Source organism: Pteropus vampyrus, unplaced genomic scaffold, assembly GCF_000151845.1.
Source record: "Pteropus vampyrus isolate Shadow unplaced genomic scaffold, Pvam_2.0 Scaffold826, whole genome shotgun sequence".
Lineage (NCBI taxonomy): Eukaryota > Metazoa > Chordata > Mammalia > Chiroptera > Pteropodidae > Pteropus > Pteropus vampyrus.
In genome coordinates this window covers 301931-321985 of record NW_011889607.1, presented here as the reverse complement: position 1 = coordinate 321985, position 20055 = coordinate 301931, and the positions used below count along the sequence as shown (strand labels likewise).

General features: G+C 34.4%; 1 protein-coding gene across 6 annotated transcripts in view; it reads right to left on the bottom strand.

Annotated features, from left to right (window-relative positions):
• The window catches only part of PCYT1A (phosphate cytidylyltransferase 1, choline, alpha), a 43852-nt gene that overhangs the window by 11937 nt on the left and 11860 nt on the right, over positions 1 to 20055 (bottom strand). For all 6 annotated transcript variants that reach the window (XR_002778342.1, XM_011385925.2, XM_011385928.2 and 3 more), the window contains exons 2-3: positions 13268 to 13394; positions 4010 to 4109 (exon numbers count right to left, since the gene is read on the bottom strand). Coding sequence is in view for 5 of the 6 variants with exons in the window: in XM_011385925.2 (XP_011384227.1) it covers positions 4010 to 4109; positions 13268 to 13384 (217 nt within the window). In the remaining variant the exon portion in view is untranslated. The remainder of the gene's footprint in view (positions 1 to 4009; positions 4110 to 13267; positions 13395 to 20055) is intronic.

Here is a 20055-nt window from a genome sequence, read left to right as displayed (position 1 = left end):
GAATTCCTTCAAGCATTTCTCCTTGATAGTGAGCATGATGTTATACTTTCTCAGTAGAGGGTGATATACTAAGTATTTGAAAATCAAATATTAATATTTTAGGACTTTATATTAAAGCTTTTCTTCTTCTCTCCATTAGTGAGAATAAAGGACTGTCAATTTATTTTTTGTGGTAGTAGACTATGAAAGAAAAGCCAGGAAATGATCTCTTAGAGTATAAGACTAATTCCAAGCCAAAAATCACGTCGAGAATAAATTTATATAATGGTTCGTCATGCTTCAAATGAAAATCTGAGTCCTAGGAACATATTCCCACTATGTGAATAAAGGAAGAACTATTTCCCTGTAGCAGCAGAAAATAACAGAACGAGCATCTACATCATTCTGGGAAAGATGGGCCAGTCTCAACAGATATACCATGCTAAAGGCAGGGATAAGATATATATTCCTGTCCCACCTGTCTTAAGGACAGTGACTCAAGGAGGAGAAAACTGGTTCTCAGGTTTGTGGACTCCTCTTTCCAGATAGCTTTATCCATAAATGAGTAGCTGTTAAACTGAGAAATCATACATTGCTAAGAGAAATATAAATTTTGTACAACTTAAGAAGGGCAATTAGGCAATACCTATCAAAAGACAAACAACAAATGCTTATATCCTTTGGCCCAGCTATTCCCATTCTAGGAATTTTTCTCACAGATATATTTGTAAAAATGTATCTTATTCATTGCAGCTCTGTTTGCAATAGCAAAAGTTTGGAAATAACCTAAATGTCAATGGGCAACTGAATATACCATGATATTCCCACTAAAAGGTCAGGAGGACATATACATTATTTGCTTAGATAGCCACAAGAAACTGGTAAAACAGTTTGCCTGTAAAAGGGATACTGGGTAGCTGTGAGATGGTGGTGAAAGGAAGACATTTCAGTCTATATCCTTTTCATACTTTATAAATTTAGGCCATGGAAATGTACTGAATTTATAACACAGAAAGTAAGTTTTTAAAATAAAATAAATACACTAAAACAATGAAAAACTGAGAAATAATATGATGGATTAAAGAGTCAGAAAGGTTCTGGCTCAAGTTTGCCAACCAGCCTCCTTCTCTGTAATCTTAGAACCTAAGTCTCAGTTTCCTCACCTATAAAACAAAACAAACAAAAAAAATCTGAGTAGTATAATTTCTCATCTTAATCCTAGAAATCATGACCATGAAGTAACTAATACACTTCTATCTTTCCTAAACAAGTCCATAGTGGTTACGATCTCACTTTATTTTATCCTAAAAGACAAAGGACAGAATATAAAAATTAAGAATATTTTATTGTTTCTTTGCCATTAGTGTACAGCAAGGGCAAAGGGAAATGAGGGAGACTTAGCTCAGTGAACACCCTTCCTGAATGGTGGCAACAGCCTCCCAACTTCTCAATTTCCTATGACTTAACCCCGTCTTTGGTGAACCCAGACTGGTATATTAACCAAACGGCCAGAAGGGGCCACTGTTGAACTAGAAGATCTGAGGAGAAAGCACAAGGTATTCATTCTTTCATCAAGTGGCTGTTGGCCAGGATAACAGATTTACATCTGTTGTCTCAGCATATGATTAAGGGCAACCCCTTTAACTCTCAAAACGGTCCTGATTTGGGTTAAAATGATAGTTCTTACACTACTACTGGCTAAGTAACTAGATACTCTCCTTCAAGCAGAATAGACTTGGGTTTCAATTTATTGTCTCTTTTGATATATTCTCTCAAATACCTATCATTGAAACATTTTCTCCCTAAAAGAATTCCATTGCCCTTCAGACTCTGCCTTTTTCTTCTTTTCTTCAAGAGAACATATCACCGATTTTTTTTCCCCCATTTTTCAAAAGAGATCTTCTTATCTCTCAAGCCATATTTGTTTTTTCTTAGGGTAGTAAGTTTTCTTCTAGATTATACAAACTTTCCTCTTGTACTTTTTGTTTGTTTCTCAGGGTAGTAAGTTTTCTCCTACATTATACAAACTTTCCTCCCAAGTGAAAACCTGGAGGCAAAGCGGGGGGGTGCCCCCTTGTACCAATCATTGGTTTATAATTCACTAACTGGCATGTATATGTGTAGATTCATTACTGGTTTATCCCTTGTCAAGCAATGGCATGAATTCAGTCAGTCGCTTGGTTGTTTATCATAAAAAGGAACAGACAGAGATAAAATGACGCTGGTAAACTTTATAGGCTAATTTGTGGTTATTTGTACTGCCTAAAATACAACCAGTTTTCTGGATGGTCTTCTATTGTGTATAACTAATGTCTACAAAGTGTAGCACCACTCCGGGGTGAAAAGAACACAAAGATGAAAAAATTTAGATTTTACCTTCAATTCTATCACTAATTATTTGTTTTATTGTAGGGAAGCTTTCACTTCTAAGTTTCTATGGCCTTAATTTCTTTATATATATATAACGAAGAGACTATAAAGTAGATTATCTCAAAAATGAACTTGTAAAATTCTATTGTTCCAAAATTTTTAAAAATTAGATTTAATAGTGCTTATTATAGGCTTCTAAACTTGTGAAAAGTACATATACACATACATATATTTTATGTATCACAAATAGTATGAATAGATTAGCAACAAGCTGGGTAAAATAACTAAAGTGATCAGATCTGAGTGAGGTCCTGCATTCTGAATGTGTGTCATTAGAGAGTACATGAAAAGTTCTTGCCCTCAACACACTACAATCACAACTGAATGTGATCCTTGAACTGTCTGGTGGCATTTTGAAATCTGGCCTGTCATCATTACACCCTGTTATACAATAGCCTGTTTTTCCTTGTTGTCATTTTACCTGCCTCATTAGCCTGCTTATTACTCAAGTAAAGGGAGCCAAATCCAAATAATTACATCATGAATTAGAAGGGTTGTGGTCAACAAGAACTATATCTAAACATTTTTGCAAAAGGAAAGCATTCTCTGGAATTTTGAGGACCCCAAAACTATATTCCATATAGCCAAGATATAGTCAAGGGGTACTGGGATCACTGGTCCGATATTGTCCAGCATTCATTTCTATTTGTATTTCACTTACAGAGAGCAAACACACTAACACAATTAAAAAGTAACCACACATATCCATCCATATACTGGATATGTATAGATTTGTGGCTATAACTGCTTCTTATTCCCTAGTGCTTGTCTGGGTTTGAGTCCAGCCTTATATTTACAGAGTAGAGAGAACATTTACCACAGTAATTGGAAGAATTGAAAAAGGATTGAAAAAATATAATTGAAGAATTTACATAGAAGTAAGGATACCTCCCTATAGGACTCAGTATTTATAGCAAATGCTCATAGAAATTTCAATTTATAATACCTAAAACCAATTGCCCAAAACACTAAGAGTATCTAGAATACATATATAATATAAACTAAACATACAAATAAAGAGTATGGGCTTTGAAAATAATAAAGCGAATCTAAAAAAAAACCTGGAAAATTATAGTATCAATAAAGATAAAGTTAAGTGATAAGCATCTCTCAACTTGGGATATTTTTGTCCTCTATCATCAACAGCATCATAGCTAGGGTACTGACTGATCGAAAGGAAGATTTGGGGAAAAATTCTGAAGGCTATTAAAAATGTGACAGCCTGGTGTATTATGTGGAACCTTTTAAAAACAGACAAGATTATAACCCAGCTCAAGATAATATCTTATTGTGTTTGCTCTGCTATATCTCATGGCTGTGACAATAGCCCAGGAAGCAAGTGTGTACCACCATACTGCATAGCTGTGACAACACCCTGGGAAACAAATGTATAATAATAAGAAAAAATAAAATTTTATGGAGTACGGTTATCCTCCCAAATAAAACAGCAAGGCAGATGGAAGGAACTCCTTCCCCTTGTCCCAATCAGTCTTTACAAGTAAACTGACAAAAGAATATTGAGAGTAAGTATATATTTGATAAATAAAATTGAATGCTAAAAACAAGAGTAAAACAACAAAATAATCGGGCATTTACTTACAAGGAGTTCCTCTGCTGGCTTCTTCCATCGTTACCCTGACATAGGGTTTACTAAAATCTACCTCAATTTCATCAGAAAAAGGAGCTGGCTGCCGTAAGCCCTTAAGAAGAGGAAAGTGCAAGAAAAGAAAGTTAAACTCAATGGTACAAACTGAAATACTCAAAAAAGTGGCAGCTTTAAAGAACAATCAGTTATTCAATATGCTGTGATTAAAATTCTTCCTAAAACTTCATAACATAAAGAAGAAAAAAAGAACAAAAAGGCATTCCAAAATGACAAGTGAAAGTTGCAACCTTTTACCAAATGGGTACTTCATGGCATGAAAGAGAAATGTCCTGTTGGTGATTTCAGGGTAAAGACTGAGTGAGGTGGCTGGGAACCTAAGCAAAGTCCTAATTTACTGGGTCTAGAATGATGGCTCCTCTGCTGCATTGCAGAACAGCCAACCCTGTTCTATGTGATGAAATTGCCAAAGTTCACAAGTACATTTCCATACCACTTCAACTAGGGGACTGGGAAGGCAAACAGCTCCTGTGAATTTTTATTAAGTACAATTATCACTGTGTAATGCTTTCCAATGCTCATAATAGCCCTGTGAAGCAAGTAGTACAACAGTTAGTACTCTTAATTTAAGGATAAGGAAAATGATGTTCAGAGAAGTTATATAAATTGTATACAACTACTCAGCGGCAAAGAATGCAGGTATGCTCTTTCCTCTACAGAGGAAAGCCTTACTTAAGAGTTTTTGTTAAATTTATTCCTAAATATTTTATTCTATTTGATTCTATTGTGAATGTAACTGTTTTCTTAGTTTTATTTTTGGATTTTTCCTTACTAGTATATAGAAATGCACTTGATTTGTATGTTTGTATGTGTGTATAATTTCAGTTGATCTTTCTATATTAATCATATGTCCCATGACTTTGTTAAACTCAATGATTAAGTTTGTTTGGTATATTCCTTAGAATTTTCTACATATGAGATCATGTTGCCCGAGAATAAAGACAGTTTTACTTATTCCTTTCCAATCTAGATGCATTTAATTTCCTTTTATTATCCCTTCTTGTTCTAGTTGGAACCTCTATTACAATGTTGAATAGAGTGAGAGGTCAAATATCCTTGCCTTATTCCCAGTCTTAAGGGGAAAGCATGCAGTCTTTCACTATTAAGTATTATGTTACCTGTAAGTTTTTCATAGATACCTTTTATCAGGTTGAGAAATCTCCCTGTTTTAGTAGTTGGTTGAGTTTTTATAAAGAATGGATGCTAGATTTTGTCACATGCCTTTTCTGCATGATTGAAACAATCATTTTGGTTTTGTTTTTTAATTGATTAATTTTGGTAATATTAAATAAATTGATTTTAGGATGTTAAACCAACCTTGCATACCTGAGTAAAATCCCTCTTGGCCATGTTGTATACATCATTTTACATGTCCCTGGATTCAGCTTGATAATATTTTGTTAAGGATTTTTGCATCAAAGTTTGTGAGGGATTTTGAACTATAGTTTTCTTTTCTTGCGCTGTTTTTTGCCTGGCTTTGAGATTTGGCTTCATAAAATAGCCTCTGTTTCCTGAAAGTGTTTGTATAGGAATGGTATTATTTCTCTCTTAAATGTTTGATAGAATTCATCAATGAAACCATCTGGGCCTGGACCTGTCTTTGCAGGAAGACTTCTAAAGACTAATTTAATTTTTTTTTTTTACTTGTGATAGATCGATTCAAATTTTCTGTTTCATCTTGAGTCAGTTTTAGTAATTTGTCTCTTTCCAGGAATTTGTCTATTTTACCTAAATTGTCAAAATTTTTGGCATGAAGTTGTTCATATTTCCTTATAATTCTTTCAATTTCTGTTGGGCTGTAGTAATGTTCACTTAGAATTTTAAATTCTAAACAGATCACATCCTGATTGGGCTGAGTCCAGAGTCTAGAAAGACATTGGTTTATTTTGTTTTCAGATAAGGATGAATTTTTAAAATTAGGTTTTAAAATTAAAACATACTTCTTTTTAAAATATCTTACATAAATCAAGGACTTAAATGGGACGATTTTCTGAAATTATTAGTGATTTTCCTACGGATTAAAAAATTTATTTTCTAGAAATCAGTACTTACAAAGAGTTGCTTAACAGTACTTTGTGTTTCTAAAATAATATGCTATTCATAAAATAATATATATTCTATGATTTCATCTATGTGAGGGTCAAGAACAGGTGAAGCTAATCTATGGTTAATTGAAGCCAGAGGACAAAGAGGAAATTTAGGGAAAGAGGATACTGGCTAGCAGGGGGCATGAGAACATCTTCTAGGTGTACAGGTGATTACATGGATGTATACATATGTAAACATTTACTGAGCTGTACACTTAAGGTTTACGCATCCTACTGTATGTAAGTTATACCTCAAGAAATAAATGGCATTTGGCCATAAAAAGGAAGGCAGTACTGATACATGCTACAACATGGATGAACCTTGAAAACATTATGCTAAATGAAAGAAGCCAGCCACAAAAGACCACTTATTATATGATTTTATTTATATGTAATGCACAGAATAAGAAAACTTATAGACAGAAAGTAGACTAGTGTTTACATTGGGCTGGGAGGGTTGGGGAGAAACAGGGAGTGATTGCTAATAGGTACAAGGTTTCTCTCTGGGGTAAAAAATGTTTTAAAATGGGTTATGATGATGGTTGCACATCTCTGAATATTCTAAAAGCCATTGAATTTCACATTTTAAATGGGTACATGAATTATAATGGTATATGAATTATATCTCAATAAAGTTGTATATATTGTTTTATATATGCAAAATACAAAAAATATATATGAAACAAATAGGAAAAAACTATGCTTATTAACAATAGTACATGTAAATAAAAGACCAGCCTTATAGTGTCTCTGAAAGTTATTATCAATGGTGTGCTGAAGTTGGTTAAGTATTCAGGAATTTTGTGGGCCAGTTATTAAATCATTGGTAGCTTGAAATCAGTCACAGAATTCAAAAAATGCTACATATCAAAAGTTCCCCACTGCCATGTGAGCCAGTTTACCATGAAACTACTGGTTATTTTGCATACTTAGAAATAGATCAGTTCAGATATTATTATAGGAAGAAGCACATGGACTTACGGATTTTTCCATTAATGTTGCAGTGGGAGTTGAAAGGGTGATAGATAAAAGATTTTGTGTAGGTGGAACATGGTAAAAAGAAAAAAATATCGTCACTTGAGAAAGAGGGGAGTTTATAATAAGTAAGATTTTGAAGTGAAGAAAACAAAATTGTGGTACCATTACCAGAAATAGAGAAGTTTTAAAAGAAGGAGCTGAGATCAAAGAATGTAAGAAGTGAGAAATGTCTTTAAATTTAGAGATTCAAATGACTATTAGAGACCTTTTAGAATCAGAACACTAGAGCCTTTAAGAAAACTGGAGGACAAAGAAATAAATTAGTAATAACCTCTCATTAGAGATGTGTGACCATAAAGATAATGAGAAAAAGGTACCTAAAGGGGACAGAAGGATCAAGTGAAAGCATTTTTTTTAAAAATTAAGATGTGTACACTCCAAGACAGAGGAAAAAGAGCCAAAAAGATTGAAGATACCAGAAAAGGAAAAACAGGTAATTAAGGAAGGAAGCGTCTAGAGGAATGGCAAGGAATGTCCTCAAAGGATAGCAAGGGGGAGGTGTTAGCTCTAGAAATAGAAAATATCACATTTTTCAAAAAGCAAAAGAAAGGAAAGGATAGTGTTGTAAAGAAGGAAAGATGTACAAACTCATATCTGATGCCCTCGATTTTCTCATATAGTAAAAAAGGAAGTGAAGTTACCTGTGAAGAACAGGGAGGCTGGAATGAGACTGAAAGTTTAAGGAAAGAAGAAAATATTCGGAATAGATGTTGCGGGAAATGTAGTAGAGCATGAGCAAGTAATTAATGGAACTACTGATCGAGCTAGAAACTTTACTCTTTAGAAACCAAGTTAATAGGTCCAGAAAGAGAAATAAATAATTTAATAGGAACTGTGAAAGACTTAGGGTTATACCCTGGAGAATGGAAGGGAGGCAGAAGAAGGAAGTAAAGAATTAGACAAAGGGATCTAGACATTTCTCTAAAGAAGATATGCTAATGGCCAAAAAGCACATTAAAAGATGCTCCACAATATTAGTCATTATGGAAATGAAAATCAAAACCACAATGAGATACTACTTCATACCCATTAAGATAGCTAAAAGCAAAAAAGACAGGCAATAACAATGATAGTGAGGAGAAATAGGAATGTTCACACACTGCTTTTGTGAGCATAAACTGGTATAGAGCTTTGGAAAACAGTTCTTCAAAATATTAAACACAGAATACCATATGAACCAGAAATTATACTCCTAGGTATTTATTAACCAAGATAATGAAAACATACATTTAAAAAGTAACCTGTACATGAACAATGTTCATAATAGCCACAATAGCCAAAAATGGAAGCAATCCAAATATCCATCAGCTGCTAAATGGATAAACAAAATGGTATGTCCATATGAAATACTATTCACCTATAAAAAGGAATGAAGTATTGATACTCGCTACCACCTAGATGGGCCTTGAAAACATTATGCTAAATGAAAGACGCCAGACACAAAGACCACATATTATAGATTCCATTTATATGAAATATCCAAAATAAGCAAATCCTTAGGGATGAAAAGTAGATTAGTGGTTGCCAGGTGGTAGACAGGGAGGGGAATGGGGAGTGACTGCTAATGGGTACAGGGTTTCTTTTTGTGGGGATGAAAATGTTCTGGAATTAGATAGTGGTGAAGGTTGTATAACATTGCTAATATACTAAAAACCAATGAATTGTACAGTTTAAAATAGTTAAAATGGTAAATTTTATGTTAGGTGAATTTTAACTCAATTAAAAAAGGTATATTAAAAGTATCCTATCTTTCATAACTCTGTTTCTTCAATCTTCTTTGTAGTATACCCTGTATGTTCCAAGGTAGAGGGCAAATGCAGCTGTCTCTCCTGGCAAGGGTTTGTGCTGAATCAATTCCTCCTAAGAATAGAGAATGAAACCTAGGGTTCTTTAGCTACAGGAGATCAGCAAAATCTTTATCTCTCTAGGGTTGCCTCCAGTTAGAAGGGAAGTATTTTTTAAAACACTGTTATTCTCTTCTCGATTAGAGAACAGTGTCACTAGAAACAGGTTTATAAAAGTAGGACTAAGTATTTCTACTTTTGTTATAAAACATACCTCCTTCATTTTAACCTCAAGGGAATCCTGCAGAATAATACTGCTTTCAAGTCTTTTTAGTATCTGGTAGTGAAGCATAAATGAAAGGGTTTAGGACTCAGATCTAAATCTCAGCTTCATCACTTAAAAGTTGCAAAATCACAGCAAGCTTCTAAAGTTTCATTTCATCTTCTATAAAATGGAAGATATTACCTGCCCCACAATATTTCACATATAGTAGGCACTCAACAAATTTAGTTCCTCATCAACATTAGCTCATTTTTTCTTCCATTCTATGAACACAGGTTTCATTATGCCAACAAAATTAATTAATTGTATTAATCTAAGAAGTTAGCTTCTAAATGCTAGTTTCTAAATCTATGCAAATTATAACTAATACAACTAAAAATTATAACTAGTAATGATCATCATCCTCCAAATTATAAGTGATCCTCTGAATGCAATATTGCTTCCATAAAATTTTTTCCTGATTTTGATTATATACATTAACTCACTCTTCTTCAAAATTCCAATGAAAGAGAAGAGATTCTGGTATCTTTATTAACAGAGAAATGGAGATAAATAATATAAAAGTAGAACTTGATATTAGCTTTCCAGTCCTCTTTCTAATTCCAAAGATTCTTAAACATTTTTCAGCATAACGTTTCGGAATGCCACAGAGAGAGTTTCTCTTTTACCCAAACATTCTGCACAAATGGTAAAAGCTTCTCCTGAGATATAAATTATTACAATAATGCCAAGGGAAAGGCTATATAGTCAAGAGGAATACTATGTGGTATGAGAAAAAAGGAATAATGAACAGAGCAAACTCTACCCCTGGGGAGGGATGGAGGAAGAGAGAAGCAGTACTTCTCCCTGACTCCAGTTGCCACTTCACTGACTATAAATGAATGTAAATGAGCTCATCTAACTATTTGAATGTCTCACAGACCTTCTAATTTGAACTTGTACTAAACTAAACTTATTGTCTTCCTCCTAAACCAGTTCTTCCTCCTTATCTGAAGCATCCTATGTACACAATCTACCTAAGCCTGGAACCTAGGAGTCATCCTTAATACCTCTCATCCTCTGCATTCTGATAAAGTTAATCTGTTGATCCTCTAGATAGCCACTGTTCCTCTAACCTCCTTCTATTTGGCCCTTTTCATACTGTATCTTAATTGTGTCTCTTTGCCCTATTCGTCTGCAAGCTTCTTAAGAGCAAAGTCATCTTTTCATCTTTGAATCTCCAATTCTAGCAATTGGCACATAGAGGTTCTCAATATATGTTTATTGGAATGAGATTAAGAGATCTATCTCCATAAGCAGAACTGTGGCCAATTTTCCCCAGTTTAGGTACTTTCCGACTTATTCATACATATGATAATTTTAGGATAGGATAAATGTTTTATTCTTTGTAAATATTTTTGCAATCCTTTTGATTATACCTTTAGAAACATCTGTATCAGTAAGTTCTTTATACTTATCGACAAACTAGCCATAAAATTTTCCCTTAATTTTTCCCCAACTCTATTCTCTCTCTCTTCTATCCATTTCATCCTGACCCATCAATGCAGCTACTGATATTTGGTGATCCTCTCCACTTGTGAGCAAAGTACTTTTCTGAAGATAATGAGCTCTGATTTATTATGGAGCTCTACATCACACTCACATCTCTCAAAAGGAAGGTCTTTCTTATCTTTACACTTCTAGTACCTACTGCCATGCTAGCATGTTATAAGTGTGTCATAAAATCCTGTTTGCTCAACACAAATGTCAGCTAATGAAAGGATAAAGTATAGTATGTGGTATATGATGGAATGCTATTTGTCAATAAAGAGAAATAAGTACTGATGCATGCTACAACATTAATGAATCTTGAAAACATGCTCGGTGAAAGAAGCTAGCCACAAAAAAAAAAAACACTTATTGTATGATGCCATTTGTATGTAACATCTAAAACAGGCAAATCTATAGTGATCAAAAGTAGATTAGTGGTTTCCAGAGGCTGCTGAGAAGTTTGGGAGAAAATAGGGAGTGATTGCTAATGGGTACATAGCTTCCTTTGGAGTGATAAAAATATTCTAAAATTGGTTATGGTGATGGTTGTACAACTCTGTAAATATACTAAAAACCACTGAATTGTACAGTTTAAATGGGTAGATTAAATGATCTCAATAAAGTTATTATTTTTTAAAAATGTTGTTCGCTTTTGCTACAAAGTTGAAAAGGATTCAGAGAAAGTACAGGTATACAGTGAAGATGAAATGCAACTTTACTTAACAGCTATTCCTCAATAAGATCGGTTTAGCAAGTTGGGTGAGTGAACCTTTAACCATTAGCACGTGCTAAAGAGCCAGCGTGTACCAGAGAGGAATGTGAAATAGGTAGCAAGTCACTCAACTGATCTGTGACATGACTATATGAAGCAAAGTAATTTAAAGCACTGAGATTACTCGGATTCTAAGGACCAAGAAATTTAAATCTTCTCAGAGCCCATTCCACTAAGACTGGCCTTCTTTGCTCTATTACTGGCTATGGTGATTGGCTAAGAGTCTCATAACTTGTCTCTACTCCAAGTGAGATTGTTGAATTGGTGCCTACCACCATCTCCTTAACCTAACTCTGTAAGAAATATTCAGAAATTAATAATGCCCTGTTTCGTTGACTGCTAAGTCATTTTCTGAGTTTACTTGCTGTGATATGCAAATAAATGTCTACATCTTATTCTCTAGAACCTATGACTATACTACCTTACATAGCAAAAGGGATTTTGCAGATGTGGATAAGTTAAAGGATTTTGAGACAGGTAGATAATCCTGGGTTATCCAGGTACGTCCAATGTAATCACAAGGGTCTTTATAAGTGAATGAGGGAGGCAGGAGAATCAGAATCAGAAGATGTGATGACAAAAGTAGCAGTCAGGGTAATATGACAATTGGCTGGTACCATGAGCAAAGAGATGTAGGCAACCTCTAGAAGCTGAAAAAGGCAAAGAAACAGATTCGCCCCTAGAACCTCCAGCCTTTCAAACATTTTGATTTTAGGTCTCTGAGACTTATTTCAGTCTTCTGACCTCCAGAACTATAAAACAACCTATGTGTATCGTTTTAGGCCGCTAAATTTGTGGTAATTTGGTACAGTAGCAGTAGGAAACTAACACACTTGCCCCCACCTATATCATCAAAATCAGGCCTGAAACATATGCGCTCTATTTGTGGAGTCCAGTTGCTTTTGTTGCTCAAGATAGAGGATTGGTTTGGAACAACTGTTAACTGTGTCAGAGTAGAAATGTTTTTCCCTTTGGGCTATGAAGCTCCAGAACTAACCAATGGAAACTGCAGTTTAATCAGTGGCTAATGGTTAGTATAGGTAAAGAAAATACAGAAACATGCAATTCTGTCACTAGGATTTCAAAATATGGATTTCATAATAATATTGTATATCAATAATAACTTCAATTGTGTGTTCTTTGACATGTTTTTAGGGAAAGCTTTAGGAAAGGTACCAACCTGACACAGGATGAGCAGTTTGGAATGGGGTCCTTCATCGAAGGCTTTGGCAATAGTTAGAAATACAAAGATAATATCCCAGAGATAAAGGAAGATAAGGTAGGCAGTATTAGAATAAGGTTCTCATCTAAAATATAACCAGTAATAGAGTGGATGAATGATATGGGAGAAAAGATAGTAAGACACAGAAAACCATGAGATGATAACAAGATCAGATCACTGCCTGGAACCCCAATTTCTCTATTTCAATCATTTGATATTGATCTTTAGCCTAATATACAACACAACCTCCAAACTTTCCTAACATTATTTTTTCAATTCCAATGTAAAGCTCTTACAACTGAGCTGTGAGTTATAATCTAGTGAGAAAGCATAAGATTTCTAACAACTGTAAAAATACTTACTTACTATTCATTCACTCTATTATTTAAGAAGACTTAATACTGATATCATCAATGCTATATCAGTTTTCTACCTCCCCTTGCCAGGTAAAGTGTGCAACATAGAAATCTCTTACTTACAACTGCACAGCGTGGAATTTTTGAAGAAATTCCATCTTCTTCTGTTGCTCCATTGGGTCCAGGTGCCTCTTTCCTCCTCTTCCTTGTGTTGACTTTGGCTGAATTCTGTGCATCCATATTATTTTAACTGGTCATAGAAAGTGAAAAAGAATTTTTTTCTTATTGGGGTGGGAAAAAGTCTGTCACCAGTATTTCCGAGATGTTATTAACACAGATATACTCAGCAAAAGTTCAATTCCATAGCACACACTTCACAAAGATGAGCCAATTGCATCAGGCAAAAACAAAGCTTCACAACAAAAAGGCTCTAGTAGAAACACTGAAGTGCCTCTCTGTGGAACAATGGCCACAATTAATCACCTGACGTTGAAAATTATTGCCCTTAACCAATGAAGCCTGAATATTACGTACTAATTTCATATCCTGACTGCGTACAGAAGATTGGAATAACATGGCTAAGAAAATTAGTTATACAGACTTCACCATTACCACTTATATCATCCCTGGGACACCTGGAGGTATGACCAATGAAGGAAATGTAAAGGGTTATGTCTTTGGTACAGATGGAGAAAAAAGCCTTTTTTAAAGGAATGGCCATCACCAGTTCCTGGTTTAACAAAGCACACATTTCTTAACTCTTAATGTTCTGTAGATTTGAGAGTCCGAATCTCTGAAAATTGTGGTGTAAGTATACAGTATCTTTTAAATGTCCTTCCTTTTCCTTCTTCAATATTCATTTCCCCTTCCTTTTTCAGAGTCTTAGCACCTTAAGCTTGTTCAGATTCCCCAACATTAAAACCCCACTCGGGCTTCTCCTTCCCCCGAGAAAAAAATATTTACTCCTGTCTCATTTAGCAGAGAGCGTCTAGCAACTAGTTATCACATAAAAGTTCTAAATATTTGATGTTTCGTGTTTAGATATTGGCTTTTGCTACCTCTCCAAACTCCTGCAAGGATATCTACATTTTTCTTGAGTAACGTATTTGCATAAATTAATTTCTTGATATTGATGAAATTTCATGCATCAGCCAAAAAACTGGGGCTAGAGGAACTTTAATGATCAAATGCCATCTCTGGCCAAGATATGGTATAGTATGGAAGATATGGAAGAAAGATCCTCAGAGCAAAGATAGAAAACAAAACAAAAGCCAGACAGAATGAGGACATTCTACTCTTCCTCATTTCCTCTAATAAGCAGTCCTGAATAAGATGTCATCTAAGCAACAGCAATTGTAACTTATTTTCTTTCCTCCAGCTAAATTCCAAGGGAAGAAACCTGATCTAATCCTTAGAGACTGAAGGTGACACTCCACGAGTCTGGCTAGATATCAGGCTGACATGAAAAAATGTGAGTCTAAAGTGAAAGATGAACACCGCCCAGAAACTTCCTTTCATCACAAATGCAAATTAAAATGGAAGCAGGGTACTATACATTTAAGGAGTTTTTCCAGTGATGATAAGAGCTTTTCTTCATTATCTATTCTTTCAAAAGATCCAGGTCAGTATTACCACTCCCATCTCACTGGTATGAGAAGCCTGCTAAGAATGCCTAATGTCCAATTAGTGACCATTTCTAATTTGCATAGGACAGGACTTCTCTGTAAGTACCTGTTAAATTCTTCTCTGGGTAGGTAGACAAAATCCATTCCAAAAATGTAATTAGCAATCTAGTGACAGGCAGCTCAAGTTCAAGTAGTCAATAATCTTAAGTACTTGCTATGTGCAAAGTACTATAAATAATTTTTAAAGTAAAAACTATTTTCTCAAGAAGGCTTCAATCAGGTGAGGAAACGACATGTTTGGGATATGCAAATGCTCCTTAGGATTCTACGACACTTGGGGGAAAATTTGTTGAGGAACAGGATATTTACACAATTTCAAATTGCTTATTAATTACAAAGGGAAAAGAGTTACCTTTCTAAGTGAAAAAAATCTCTTATCCAAGTGATCAAAATGGATTAACATCACCAATAATAACTTCTGAAATGAAGAACTAAGGACACATTACCTGCCCCAAAATGCATAACCTACATGGATTTATGAGGAACAAGCACAAGCAAACGAACCTTAATTAAAGAGCACTCTACAAAACAATAAGCTTGTATTCTTCAAAAAATGTCATTCATGAAGAATAATAAAAGGCTGAAGGACTATTGCACATTAAAAGAAACCAAAGGAATGACAACTGAATGTAATACAAAATTCTAGATTGAGGGAGAAATCGTTATAAAAATAGTTATGAGGACAATCAGTAAAAGTTGAATATGGATGGTGTACTAGATAATAATACCTATCAATGTTAAAATTCCCAAATTTGATAGTTACACTGTGTTATGTAAAAGACTGTCCTTGTTCTTAGGAGATAAATGCTGAAAAATCTAGGGATAAAGGGTCATGATCTCTGCAACTTACTCTCAGTGCAAAAAAAAAAAAAAAAAGGCACATGTTACATAAAAAAAGGTAAAGCAAATATGGAAAATATTATCAATGTGTGATTCTAGGTGGGACATAAAGGAATTCATTTTAACATTCTTATAACTTTTATATAGGCTTTACCTTTTTTGATCAAAATAAAAGTTTAATTTTTAAAATGCTTTGTAACAATTTCTACACAGATAGGCCCTCATATAAGATTGTCTTTTGGGGTCTCTGATTCCCTTGCCTTCCTCTTTGAATCAGTATACATGATACATACTCTAAGAAGTATGTTTAGTAATCTAAATGTCTTTCATGGAAGATAATAAACAGCAACAGTCATAACAATGGCTATGTTTTTTGAACACTTAATGTGCTAGACAAATTATATACATCATTTTCATTGAACCTATGTAACCTGAGAAGCAGGTATCCTTATCCCCAATTTACAAATGAGAAAACCAAGGATTAGGGAAGTTAAGCAACCTAAAAGATCACATAGCTAGTTAGTGGGAGAGCCAGGATTTAAATTCAGACTTGTCAAATTCCAAAGTCCTTACCACTATATTCTGCTGTCTCCCAGAAACCCCAAACTTTTAAAAAGAAGCTCATCATCAGCTGTCTCATCATGTTGCTTTCTTCTATTGAGAACATTCTATCTACAGCATGGGTCCCTTATGCTTTTGCACACTTAAGTCAGACCAGCCTAACTCAACAGTGGAATAAAGATCAGTTATCTAAAGGTAAACAAGGTCCCAGGACCAATCAAATAGAACTGACGTGGCCACTGGCCTGATTCAGAGGCTGCCTGATTAGTCAGCTATACAGATTTGCAGATCTTTCCTACTGGATAGTTTTGCTAGGATTTCCTAACAAGCATTCAATTTAAGCAATAAAGAATTTTTTAATCTCTACTCCTCCCTCTTCTGACATTACAAATAAGTGGTATTTTAAAGGCACCCATACTTTTCATTCATGATACAAAGCAGTTTTAAGTGTCATAAATCAAGGGGATAAGTGCCATGTCACATTTTTACCAGTTACTTTCCATAACTGCAAGTTAAAATTCCTTAATCTTTAATAGAAAAATACTTAACACGTCCAAAGACATGTTTACAGGAACTTCTCAGAAGTCATTGCTGTGTTTGGGGGGAGGGGATAATTGTATGCTATATTTTTATAGATTACTAAAATATAATTGACAAACAATAAACTATACATACTTAAACTATATAATTTAATGAGTGTTAACATAGCTATATATTCCTGTGAGATCATCAAAATTAAGATAATGAACATATCTATCACTCTCAAGTTTTCTCATGCCACTTTGTAATTCATCTGTCCCGCCCCACTCCAAATTTGCTTTGTTTTTTATTTTTGTATATAGTGGTAAAATACACACAACATAAAATTTGCTTTACTTTTTAACTTTCTGAATTACTGAACCATCTCATCATATGATTCAACTTAACCAGCCAAACAGATGGTGGATATCATTATAATAGAAAAAAGCAAAGGCTCTCCTTCAAAGACTTAAAATACTGCCAGTGTGGTTTTAAAGATATTCTAAAGCCAAATTAATATCTGGAGTCACTAGATCTTGTGACATTGGATCTATTCCATCAGATTAAAAAATCATACAAAAAAATATAAAATATCACAAGGAGAACTCAAGGCAAGAGAAAGGAGTTGTCTGACTAGCTATTTAAAGCTAAAGGAAAACTCACAAACATAGGAAGAATCAAGACAATCATATTACTAACACATTATAAAGGCCTTTGGTAAATAATAGTAATACTAATATATTTTACCTGTATTTCAGTTGAGTATATACATTCTTCAACAAAAATCTCTCCATCGGCCTCATATAAACACCTCTAATTAAATGTTTATGGCAGTATTACTCAATATTTTTTATCTATGCTCTATTTTGAGAAATGTAAAAATCTTTTACATCACTCTGTCAGCATAGAGGTCAGGCGCTAAAATCAGATTACCCAAGTATGAATCCCATTTCTACCACTTACTAACTTGGACAAATTCCTTAATCTCTCTAACCCTTAGTTGCAACATCTAACAAATGAAGTTTAAATGGAATAATCCATGTAAAAGCCTTAGCTTGGTGCTTGACATACAGTAAGCGCTTATAAATATTAGCTACTATTATTATTTAGTAGTAGTAGCTGTAATCGTCTGCCTTAAAGCCTGTCTTCTGTGTATCCCCTATATCCAAAAAGATTTTGTTGTTTTTCCTCCATGAATACTGTTATAAAAAGTTATACTCTTAATGTAACAGTATTATAAAATATGAAGTATGCTACATCTCCCTATTCCTATTCAGAATCCATTTAAGAATCACTGTTGTAGCAAGAACTCTTCAAGAGTCTGATGTTAAACTACAACAAAGAAAGAAATATTATTACTACTACTACTGGTAACAGTGAGCACTTACATAACACCAGTATGCTTGAACACTTTAAAAATATTAAAACTTTCAATATTCACAACGCTTTGACAAAAGTATTTTATTTTTATCACTGTTTTACAGATGTGGAAACTGAGGCACAGAAGATAAAGTCACACCACAGCTAGTAAGTGGTGAAGCTAGAAATCAAATTAAAAAAAGAAATTCTGTCAGCCTGGCTATAGACTACATACCTTAACTACAATAGTATATGATATAATAAAAGAAGGTACCTGTTAATTATTTCTAAATATTTGAATGCCTGTCATGTTGGATAGAGTAGACACTTATTCTGTGACGGTTCAAACAATAGAACATGGATAGCTGGTTGGAAACAGCAGAGACACAGATTTTAACTAAATATAATAAAAAAATCTTTCCAAGAAAGAGTTATCTGAAAAGAGACTGGGTAATCTCAGGAGACATTTCATTTTGACAAACCAGAATATTCAAGCAGAGGTTGTATAGAAATATATTTATTTGTTCTGTTGGTCATAATCCTGTTAAAATTCATCTTAGTTGATCTTTTTGTTCCAATCTGTTTAAAAATTTTTCAAATTTTGACCACCATCTATCATATTAGCTTTTATCACAATTGTATATAACAAACTTTAAAGGCATGGTTTTTACGCCTCTATCCAAGTCACTGCTGAAAGTATTGATCAGGAGAGATACATGTCACCATACACAAATGTGACATTTCACTAGAACCCTCTCTCCTCATTGAGATCTACTCTTAATACACTCTAGGTTAGTACAATGAACACTAGATCTTAGCCATAAGGCTGAGAAGCGATGTTAGTAAACTGTAAAACAGTAAAATTTATCTTTAGAAAATGGAATAGAGGAGATTTTAAGATTTCTTAAAGATTTAGGGTATTCAATCCTATGTAAACTTGTTTTACTGTACCATCGTCATACTACCCACATTTCTCTATCACAGTCCCAAAGATGATTATGATAATAATTATAGCTATACTTACAGAATACTTCCTATGTGCCAGGAAGTTATAAACCTTTTGCATTTATTAAATAACTTTATCCTCACACAATCCCGTGAGATAGGTAATACTATTATCCCTATTTTGCCAGTGAGGAAATTGAGGAACAAGTATGTTAAAAACTTGCCTGAAGTTACACACCTAGGACAGGGTAAAAGCAGGATTCGAACCTAGGCATTCTGGCTCTGGGGTCTGTGTGCTTAGCACCATTATGTCGCCTAGTAATAAAATGATCACACACAAATTTAATCAAAGTCACTTACTGAACTCTGGTACTATTTAATTTCATCTTTCGTAAAGACTGAGCTCCCTTCCCACTGGGCATATCACTGGTAGACTTACTCAGGAATTCTAGGAGCTTGTTTTGGTTTGGGCCAGAGTAAAAGAGTAGAAAGAGGTCACTAGACCAGGAATCGTATAATATAAACTGAGGGTTAATTCTAGCTCCAATATCTTAACTCTAGGTTAAGGAAAGTCCCTTGACTCTAAGAGTTTCCTCATGTGATCAAGGAAGGTTTTAATAAAATGTACTTAATTTCTAAGCCATGGTAAAGTTCAAATGAGAAATTAGACTATAAACTCGCTAATTTAGTAGATATTTGTTGTTTGTCTTCCCGCTGTTCAATCTTCTTGTTCTGAAAGGAGCCTATTTTCATTTGGAGACTCCCTCTCATTTGGTCTATGTGAGATTCACCCTCAGCCCTACCATCAGACGGCATGTGCCAAACCTAAACCAATCAGCACATCACTGTCCCCTGGCCTCAGACTGGGGGATGAGGGTAGAGGGTGGGGCAGTGACAGGTGATTTGAGTTAGTCCAATCAGAATGAATTCAGGACTGACAAGATGAGAATTCTTGGACAAAGAATATCAATTTTTTCCTTGTGCATTTGAACGTGGAGACAT